General features: G+C 36.6%; 1 protein-coding gene across 2 annotated transcripts; it reads right to left on the bottom strand.

The window, feature by feature from the left end:
- Nucleotides 1-1,428: 1,428 nt before the first annotated feature.
- On the bottom strand, nucleotides 1,429-11,373 carry LOC108256086 (E3 ubiquitin-protein ligase TRIM35). Of its 2 annotated transcripts, none has more exons than XM_017452625.3 (7): nucleotides 11,151-11,373; nucleotides 7,441-7,979; nucleotides 7,244-7,336; nucleotides 4,556-4,786; nucleotides 3,844-3,866; nucleotides 2,749-2,867; nucleotides 1,429-2,473 (listed from the first exon to the last, which is right to left on the bottom strand). In XM_017452625.3, exons 2-7 carry the CDS (start codon nucleotides 7,840-7,842, stop codon nucleotides 1,923-1,925), a joined length of 1,419 nt encoding a protein of 472 aa, XP_017308114.1. In that variant the 5' UTR covers nucleotides 7,843-7,979; nucleotides 11,151-11,373; the 3' UTR covers nucleotides 1,429-1,922. The 2 variants fall into 2 exon arrangements, with proteins under 2 accessions (XP_017308114.1, XP_017308113.1); XM_017452624.3 differs by having other exon boundaries at nucleotides 7,244-7,339.
- Between the last annotated feature and the right edge of the window lie 6 nt (nucleotides 11,374-11,379).

Below are 11,379 nucleotides of genomic sequence, written 5' to 3' on the forward strand. Positions count from 1 at the left end.
AGTTCGCCACAAAGACACAGTGGGCTATAAATATACAACGTAATCAAAGGTGGTCATGAGAACAGCTGAGACATTAGGAAGGAATCAGTTACATAACAGGTGCGAAGACAGGACAGAAACCAAAACAAAACACGTGTCAAGAGAAAACACAGTCACTGAAAACTCATGTGCACTGAATGCGCCTGCACTCAGCGTGAGGGGAAATTGTGTGCTGGGTGCCATGCAATGGACTGGTATCCCAAGAAGGGTGTATTCTTACCCGTGTGTACCACTAAAACAAAATAAAAATAAATAAATGTAAAAAACCATAGACCTCACTTTCAGAACAGTAGATGTACAGCAAATGGCCAAAAGTATGTAGCCACCCGACCATCACACCCATATGTGCTTTTTAAACATCAGATTCAACAACCCCATCCCTCCTTTGCTGCTATAATGGTCTCCACACTTCTGGGAAGGCTTTCCATTGGATTTTTTAGCGTGGCTGTAGGGATTCAGCTTTAGTGAGGTTGGACGCTGATGTCAGGTTAGAAGGCCTGATGCGCAGTCCACCTACTCGTTCCTCCCAAAGGTGTTCAGTGGGGTTGAGGTCAGGGCTCTGTGCAGGTTACTCGAGTTCTTCCAGTTCTACCTTGGCAAACCATGGACCTCTCTTTGTACACAGGAGCATTGTCATGCTATACTACGTTTGAGGCCCTTTAGTTCCAGTTAAGTGAAATCTTAAAGGAGACCTATTATGCAAAATTCACTTTTACATAAATGTTTGACCATAAATGTGTCGCAGTGTGTATACACAACCACCCTACAATGATAAAAATCCACCCACTGTTTTTTTATATTCCCCATAAATCATAAACAGTGTCTCAAAATGAGTCGTTTTTTATTTTCTCTCCAGTGTGACATCACATTACAAGAGGCCCCGCCCACGACTGGTGATGGACTCTGCCCTATTAGCATAGATCCTCCCCTGAGTGAGCGATAAGCGATAGCGATAAGAAGAATGTCTCCATTTCGTAAGCTTCGTAAGTGTTCTGTTGTTGGCTATAAGAATGAATATAAAAGTATTCATTTACTCCCAGCATCAAAGCCACTGAAGACGCAGTGGAGAAGTTTTATTTTTGAAGGAAATGTGCTCCAAAAAATAGCTTAATTTGTGTATGTTTGAATGAGTCATCTTACACAAGACTGCTTTGTGAATGAGCTTTTTAGTCTCTGTCATGTAGGCAAATGCTTCAATGCAGTGTTTACTACTTAACCACAAATGTGAGATATAGATAGGATATATGGAAGGAGGACTATACATACTAGTCACAAAGCAACCAGTTAACGTTAAAAGAAGATCTGAATAAAATTCACCGATTTTGTGTAATACATAATGCAACACTATAGCATTAAATTTAAAATTAGACAATCAAGGTTTTGGAGATGTATCTTGCAATGATATTTATTGTTTACACAATTTCATCCTCACTACATGTTTCCATTGCATAATCATAATTTTAAAGCTGTATCGATTTACTGATCAATTGAATTCTTCCTTCATATCCTTTATCAAAACCTGTCTTTGAAGGACAATAAGGACATGTTAGAAAGTTACATTTTTAGAACTATTAAAGCCATTCCTAAAACAGGAAGATAGAGAGAGAGAAATGGAAGGGGGAAAAAAAGCATGAGGAAAAAACCAGGAGAAATGTTTTAATAATTTTTTTTTTTTAAGGCGAGAAAAGAGAAAACACATGCACATGTGCTGCTTTTAAACAAATTCTGTGGTTTAGTTATTTTGTATAAAATACCAAAAATCATGAGCACTCACTCTTGTGTTCAGATTTATCAGTGTATGCAGAAATGTTTCTCTATTAGTGTGTCTTTCTTCATAAGCTAAACAGATATTCCAGAGCCTTCAGTCAGATCTTACATTAGTTTCAACATTCAGTTTCAAGAACTGTCGTAGGTAAAATGGTCATGGGAATAATCTTAACAGGAGAGCTCTTCCTGAGACTCCAGAAAAATGGATAGACTTTCTCAGTAAATGTGTGATGGAAGATTTTTATATCAGTGTCGTTGAACGGGTCAGAGAAGGACACCTGTCCTCTGTCCCAGTCCAGCTGTATTCTGATTCTCTGGAGTCCTCCCTCAGCAGAGAACGGAGACTTTGGCCGAGCAGGTGAGCGAGTGTAAAACCCGGAATTATTCTCCACACTCCAGACACCATCATAAAACAGCCCTCCATTTTTTGGATTAGACCCTGTGGTTATTCCCACCTCCCACAAACTCCTATCCCCAACCTCAACGTCCCAGCAGTGGCTCCCTGAGTCAAATCCCTCAGAGCCGAGGACACACACGCTTGTCTTGAACCTTTCTGGATTATCAGGAAGGTGGGTCATGTCTTGGGTATCATCGAATGTCACGCTGGTCAGATCGTCAGACAGCATAAGGTAGGTGTGTGCGGTGTTGGGATCCAGAATGACGGGACCTAACGACATAAACAGAACAGATAGCCATTCAGCGCAGTGAATATATGATTATAAATGATCATATATTCTGCAACAGGATGCTTAATCAATCCTAAATGGGATTGCCAATCAAGAATTTAACAAGACATTTTCCTTACAATAATGTGTCCAAGATGTTGGTTCTTGAATATTATTTAGATAATACATTTGTTTTGCAGTGTCACTGAAAGCATGCCACACATCATTTCCTTTTTTTACGCTTTGCATCTTAACCATAAGTACACATAAAACTCACTGTACTGTGCAATGTCCTTCATTTTCATCCACACTCTGAAAGCCAGGTTGCCCAAGTGCTTCGCTTCATCAATGAGTGCTCCTGAAACCATCTGTGGATCCTGCAAGGAGCACTGAGCTCTAGAACAACATCCAGGAGTCAGTGCAGCACTGAGATTCTGAACTAACCGCACGCTTCAAAATATCACGTATGTTTGACTGGAGTTCATAAGAATGAAGAAGAAAAAACTACAACCATTAACCATGAGCCTTAACACTTAACACTTCCAAACAACCTATTAGTTTTAGTCTAGTTACTAAATAATTCACAGGTTTAAATCTGGATGAATTGGACAAAATTGACCAGAAAGAGTACTGAATTTTTCCTAAGTGTGGTATTTTAATTAAACCACAGAACTGTTGAATTTTCAAACCGGATTGGTCAGAAGGTGTCAATTAGATTTCTAACCACTGTACGGCAGACTTTCCACATAGGCAGAGTAAACGAACTGTTAATTAAAAAAATTCTTATTATGGTGTTAAGTTTTCTGTGAGGAGACTTTTATTGAACATTTATGGAAGGAGTCTCCAGTGTCATTGCTTTGTAACTGTTGGAGGAAAAACTGTAAGTTTATGTTTTAGTATTCAGGACAAAAGACAAACGCAATTTTTGTCTTATTAACATCCAGAGAGTGAAAAAAGATATGCTGGCATGTGAACGACTGTTTATAACAAACACACGTCTGTATAATGTTACTTATTACGAACATTAAATACGATTATAAATGGATAAAAAGTGTGTTGGCAAATTACTGTGCTATAAAAGGACTATGACATTTCAGGATGTGGTGTTATTGGTAAATAATCAGCTTCAGGGTGGTACCTCTGTATTTCATTGGGCCTCATTGACACCATCCGTTGATTATTTTCCTAAAAGTGCATACCCTCAAAGGTTTCATTCCTTACATAATTAACTGAAATATAAGCTGTGAATTTATCTCTCTCTCTTTTTTTTAGCTTTTCATGCAAGTTAGCTCACATCATTTCTAACTCATTTGCTATCTTGAGATCATGAACCACAGAACCACAGAGAAGAGAGAAGCAGGAAATGACTCACCTAGCCATTGAGGACTCAAAGTTCTGTAAGAATGAAAAAAAAAAATGAAAATGCAGGGGGTTCTTTGAATTAGGCCAGCCTTTCAATAATAGGCAATTAAATCCAATGCCTAAACTCGACACATCTCTTTTCACATTGTCTTAACTGTTTAACTAATGAGAAAAGCAGTGGAATATACACTGCAGTATCCTAATTATACAATAAACAGGAACGATTCATTTCAGTATTCAGTTCTCATTATTTTACATATCAACCAATGAAAAGTTTCCAGAGATGTGTAGGAAACCACACCAAGCTTCCTCCTTCCTGTGTCCATGCCTGTAAATGACAGCATTATTAAATAATGACAAACATTAATAGCATAGGAAATGGGGTGAGGGGTTGGGGGGAGGATGTATAAATTTCAAGGACCTGGTAATTTAATAAAGGGATCTACTTAGATTTATATAAATCTTTGGTATCCTATGTAATAATACACAAACACAATAGAGTGTCTGGAGTTAAACGGGAAAAATGACCATCAGCTTAGTATTAGACTGATGTTGGCTTTGTTCACTGAATGAACCAAGTTGTTCCAGTACTGACAAGTGTTTCAGGACTTGCCGTTGGTTTGAAATGTTTCGCCAAGCACTACAACAGTTTTAAACATTTTAAACGTATTGCATTCTGGCTAGAAATATAGAAGCTAGTGAGCACACTAGGGAGAATTTACCTGTATGAATAAGAGATCTTCAGTCCATATATCCTCTTCTATGGCTCTGGTCTTTTTCAAAAGAGACGATATCTCATTGCTTATCTGTTCAATCTTCTCCTCCATCATCCGAATCTTCTGCTCCTCTTCTTGTCTCAGTGCAAGTAATCTGTTTGCCTCTTCAAGTCTTAGAAACTGGTAAAGCTTCTTAAACTCATTCCTTATCTGCTGCTCTGTTTGCTGGGCCTGTCTCTGGATAAAGAAGCTTATCGTAATTGGTGAAAGGAATTTTCTCATGGCTACAACATTTTTAGAATATACAATTATTGCGAAATAAATTAAAATCGAACATATATGGTATTAAACGTGGCAGAACCTGCTACAGGGGAAATACCAAACACATAGAAACACAAGAAATACAGGTTAAATGAGTACTGTGTATGTAACAGTGTAGTATTGATTATGATGATACATATTAGACAACATACTGCTTTTTTTATATAAAGGATCTAAGTGAGACACTGCCACAGAAACCCTACTAACTATACAATGGTATGTGGTCTGCATTTTGTCATAGTTTATCTGGCAACACAAAATAGGTCAGTAAACCAATGTTGACCTATTTTAAGTGTGGTTTATTAATAGCTAAATATAGACTGATCTTTATTTGAGCTTTTGCCTAAGTGTCTACTTTCGGAGCAACTGTGATCATTTTAAGTGAATTATTTTCTGTTGAATGCCTGCACAACCCGATTTCTGAAAAGCAGGCTCTTTCAAAATCATGGTTTTACCTAAATAACTCTCTAAAAAATGTTCATCTTAATTCAGGAGCATTGGCAGTTTCTTTTTCAAATTCAAAGACATATGAGCTTATATATGACCTTAATATTTATCTACACTGCCAAAAAAAGATTCTGAGCAATCTAAATTTTAGGACTTTTTAAAAATGAACTCAAATCACTTTTTTAAAAATGAATTTAAATACTCTACAATTCAATTGTGGAAAATCTAAACAAGGAATAAGTGTAAGTGAATCAAGAAAAGTTTATTATTAAAATGTTCTAAATCACTTTATCAGTAAAATACAGTATAGATAAAATCTAATCTAATAATTTATCCACCCATCATTTTCCATACCGCTTATCCTACACAGGGTCGCAGGGAGCCTGGAGCCTATCCCAGGGGACTTGGGGGACAAGACGGGGGACACCCTGGACGGGGTGCCAACCCATCACAGGGCACAATCATACACAGTGGATAATTTGGAAATGCCAATCAGCCTACAATACATGTCTTTGGACATGATGAAGATTATCAATTGGCAATGCAATCAGACTCTTACATATTTACAGTGCTGTGAAAAAGTATTTTTATCCTGATTTCTTCTGTTTTTGTGTATCTCATACTAAATTGTTTTACATCTTCAAATGAAATACAACATAAAAGAAAGGCAACCTGAGTAAACAAACAGTACAGGTTTTATTTATTTATTTATTTATTTATTTTCTTAACTGAAGAAAAAGAAGACCAGACATTCTCCTTTAGGATTTTCTGGTAGAGAGCAGAATTCATGTTTCCTTCAATTATTGTAAGTTGCCCAGGCCCTGAAGCAGCAAAGCATCCCCACACCATCACACTTCCTCCACCATGCTTGACCGTAGGTATGATGTCCTTTTTGTGGAATTCTGTGTTTGGTTTATGCCAGATGTAACGGGACCCCAGTCTTCCAAACAGTTCCACTTTCTACTCATCAGTCCACAGAACATTCTCCCAAAAGGTTTGAGGATCATCAAGGTGTGTTTTGGCAAAATTCAGATGAGCCTTAATGTTCTTCTGGGTTAGCGGTGGTTTTCACCTTGTTAACCTTCCATGGATGCCATTTTTGCTCAGTGTCATTCTGATAGTGTAGTCATGAACAGTGACCTTTATTGATGCAAGAGAGGCCTGTAGTTCCTTTAATGTTGTCCTTGGCTCTTTTGTGACTTCCTGGATGAGCTGTTGATGTGCTCTTGGAGGAATTTTGGAAGGTCTGTCTTTTCTGGAAAGGTTCACTATTGTGCCGAGTTTTTGCATTTGGAGATAATGGCTCTCACTGTGGTTCTTTGGAGTCCCAGAGCCTTTGAAATAGCTTTGTAACCCTTCCCAGACTGATGTATTTCAATCACCTCTTCTTCATCAATTTTGACATAGTGTGTTACTGAGTAAGACCTTTTAACCAACTTCATGCTGTTGAAAAAGTTCTATTTAAGTGTTGATTTGATTGAACAGGGTTTGCATTAATGAGGCCTGGGTCCTCTAGTCCAGCTGAACCCCATTATGAATGCAGTTTCATAGATTTGGGACATTAGTAACTACGGGGTCAAATACATTTTCACACAGGTCCAGTTGGTATTGGATAACTTTTCTGCTTCAATAAATAGCATTATCATTTAAAAACTGCATTTTATGTTGACTCGGGTTGCCTTTGTTTTATGTTAGATTTTGCTGAAACACTTTAGTATGAGATATACACAGAAACAGAAGAAATCAGAAATACTTTTTCATCAAGAAATACTTTTTCACAGCATTGTACATAATTGAGGGTGATAACAATGTACTGGATGCATTTGAATCATTGCGATTAACATGATAAATAGTGTTTGTGAGTCTTACAGAATACGAATGAAAAAGAGAGAGTGTGTGTTTCAGTTGCACATCACTAATTCTCACCTTAACATGGGTTTTGGTTTTGTCATAAGACAGTTTCACTTGACTGAAGCGATTCAGCTTTTCCTGTAAGGGCTTCAGTGCAGTTTTGAGTGCCTTCTGGTGAAAATACACATATGCACAAATACACAGGATAAATATATATATATAGCATGTATGTTATTGAGTTTTTATATAATATGCACACTGCATCAGCTTACCCTAAGGTGCTCTGCAGTTTCATCTATTGGATAGCATTCGTGGTCTTCATGTTCTTGAGACGTTTGGCAAATCTGACATATAGGCTGTTTATCTTCCAGACAGAAGAGTTTAAATTGCACATTGTGTATGCTGCACTGCTGTTCAGAGCCTCCTGAATATCTCTGACTGTATTCCTCTAAGTGAGCCTCACACAGACTCTTCAATGCGTAGTTACAAACAGGATCATGTAGATTCAGCTGTTTGCACACTGGACACTCCTGACGTTCCTTTTTTCTCCAGAATACTTCCAGACACTCTTTACAGACGCTGTGCTCACACGAAAGGAGAACAGGATCCTTGAAGATGTCATAACACACTGGACAGGAGAGATCCTCTTCTGAATACATCTCTTCAGCTGCCATTCTGTCTTTTCTTTCAAGTCAACAACTTGGTAATTATAGGTTTAACCACTGACCTTTTGCTAAGCTATATGGTCTCCACTTCCGCTTTCACCCCGAAACCAGAAGAGGGTGGAGGAAATCAGAAGCCCTATAGAGAGCTTAATGGAATGAGAAGAACATGACAAAAATTAGAGTTGTTGTTATTATTATTATTATTATTATTATTATTATTATTATTATTATATTAGCAAGGTATTAAAAAAGTAGACTTTATATCCTGTGAATTGTGACCCAATTTAGACTTATTTTAGCTGTACATTTTTTAGTTTTAAATTCAGCATGTAAATGAAGATGGATAATACCGCTAATGAAGTACAATGGTCAAAATTCTTGACTAAATACAACAAAATAAAAACTAAATACTAAATGTTAGTTACAGTGTACAGTATTTCTAAACTGGGCAATGAATGCTACAATATTAACAGAGATACGCACGATTTGGAGGTGGCTTAACCTTCTCAAGGACCTACTACTGGCCTCTGATCATTGCTGTGTCCCCTTGCTTGTGTTGCTTGACCTTAGTGCTACTTTTGATAAAACTGATCATACTATTCTCTTTGATATACTAGAAAATGTTGTTGGCATTAAAGGAACAGCCCTCTCCGGGCTCAGGTCTTATCTGACTGATCGTTATAAGTTTGTTGATGTAAATGGAGACTTCTCTATTCATACTGACGTAAAGTTTGGTGTTACACAAGGTTCTGTTTTAGGCCCACTGCTTTTTTCTTTATATATGCTACCTCTGGGTCAAATTATTCATAAGCATGGAATTAGTTTCCACTGTTCTGCTGATGACACACAGTTGTATGTTTCGGCAAAGCCAGATGACAGACAGCAGCTTAATAAAGGTGAGGAATGTGTACACTGGATGCTTAGTAGCTTCCTTTTACTTAATTCTGATAAGACAGAGTTACTTGTACTAGGACCACGTCTAGCTAGAAGTAAGCTTTCTAATCACATAGTAAGTCTGGATGGTCTTTCTGTTTCATCATGTGTGGTAGTAAAAGCCAAAGCTGTTTCAGCTGAGATGTCGTCACCCCGCCCCCTCCCCCCAATAACAACACCATTTCCCAAAGTGCTTTGTTCCTCATAAAACCACAGCCATGTGACCAAACTAGCCATTTTCTTTCTTTTTTCTTTCTTTCTTTCTTTTTTTTTTAAATTACAGAATAATATTTACAATTTTGTCTGTTTATAATTACATTTAATGCTGTGGAATGTCCACAAAAAAGTTAGTTCCTCTTACCACTTACGTTATAGCAGCTATAAATACTTGTTCCCTCACTAGCTTCTCTTTTCTCTCTCTCTTCAAGTTAATAAAAAACACATGACATGTTACTGGGAAACAGGAAAGTGCAAAGTCCTCTGTCTTGAGGAACCTTTTGTGTCTGAAAAGTTACAGCTTTATCTCTGACTGTTAGAAAGGTTTGAATACTGGAGACCCCTTTCAAAAAATGCATATCAATGATTAAACAGGATTTTTACTCCGTTTATATGGAGCATCCACTATACAAGGCTCTGTGTAAGACCTTAATATAGAAATTATAACATAGTACAATGAATGTATTAATGTATGAACATATTTTAATTACATTTTTTTTGAGTGATTACCTCTATGTATTTACATTGCAAAATCACCAGTTTTTTATTCTTTTTTTTTTTTCATTTTACTTTGTTTAACTTCAACAGCCATCTTTGTGTCATGGCATACAACAAATTTTGGTTATTCAGCTATTAACAGAAACCTCAATATCTCAATTTAGGATGGTCCTAGCTCCTTGGAATGAAAAGTCTAGAGCACACTACAAGGTACATATACATATAGACACATACAGTATATAAAGCATGAACATACGTAAATATATACATATATAAAGCTAAACTCTGCATATTTGAAGAACCCTGTGATAGATAATGGTTCACTGTTGCAAATATCAAACGTAGTAACATTTTAGACCTCACTGACAAGCATAAGTTATTGCACGTAAATCATAAATATAATTACTGTAAAATTCTGTTCATTTTTATTATTAGTTATGCTTATGTTATCTGTTCATTTCTTAACATGCATGAATAAAGTAGGCTTTTCCCCAGATACTAGCCATAGCTCCGTAACCAGTGTAATCTCAAACTCAACATTTTTACAGCAGAATGCTACTATAGAGGACTTATTTCTGTAAAAATTTCAGGTTTGCATCTGGTCCCCCACCAGAGATATCAACCCAAAATGAGGGGGAGTTTAAAAATAAAATGCTGTTTCTTGCTACCATAAAAAAAAGTCTCAAACCTGATTTTTTTCTGCATGCACACTATACTTTCCTAGGTACACCCTAAAAAAAATCAAGACTGAAACTCAAAACTGCCCCATTATAAATTGACCCTAAAAGTGGAACTGTGAACAGTCTTGAGCATTGCATTTGGATGTAATTATTAAGTCTAAGGAACAATAATCTGTAAAATGGTTACTATATTTATATATATATATATATATATATATATATATATATATATATATATATATATATATATATATATATATACCTTGTACATATACATACCTTGTAATGTGCTCTAGAGATCAGATTTTATTCCAAGAAACTAGGATCATATATGTGTTTCTGTAAACAGCTGTAAACCAAAGTATGTTGTGTGCCATGACCCATAGATGGCGTAGTTAAACCAAGTAAAATAATAAAATAGGATCTGCACTTTATCTGTTTACTAACCAGGCATACATACCAGTTCCCTAATATGTTCTGCATATTTTGTATAAATATTGTATTTGTAAACAACCCCTCACCCTTTCCTCTTCTTCTTCCCTCTTATCTTCTGATGTATATTTTTTGTATTGCACAGCTGTAGAGTACCTGAGCTTCACAACAAGCATTTCAATCTACAACTGTCCATGACTTTTTGTGCACATTGACTAATAAACTTGAAACTTGAATATATCAGAAACTGTAGATGTCCTGGGATTTTCATGCACAACAGCCTCTAGAGTTTACAGAGAATGGTGTACACAACAACAACAAAAATGACCAGACAGTTCCTGGTGTGGAAATGCTTTTTTGATGAGAGATGTCAGAGGAGAATGGCCAGACTGAGCTGACAGGAAAGCTATGTGTTAACTCAAATACTTTTTAAATCCACAGTGACAAGAAAAACAGAATACATAACATGTCAAAAATGGTCCTTACTAAAGCATACCACTTTCCTTTCTGTTTGCATTCTGCTGCTTTCCCCACCAAACCATCTGGAAAAATACGTACCGTTCGTTTGGAACAGATATCCAGTCTCGTTCCAGAAGAAATAAAGTCTATCTCAAAGCCATCTTAAACTACTTTCCTTACTTCGCTATTGTTTCCTTTTGGCTGTAAATTCTGTAAATGTTCACTATTATCATTATAAAGATCATAAGAATGTCATCTATGCAGAGTACAAAGTACGCTTTATTTCCTCATCTGACTTATGACCTTAATAAGAGCTTTAAAAAGGTGG

The sequence above is a fragment of the Ictalurus punctatus genome, chromosome 23 (genome assembly GCF_001660625.3).
Source record: "Ictalurus punctatus breed USDA103 chromosome 23, Coco_2.0, whole genome shotgun sequence".
Taxonomy (NCBI): domain Eukaryota; kingdom Metazoa; phylum Chordata; class Actinopteri; order Siluriformes; family Ictaluridae; genus Ictalurus; species Ictalurus punctatus.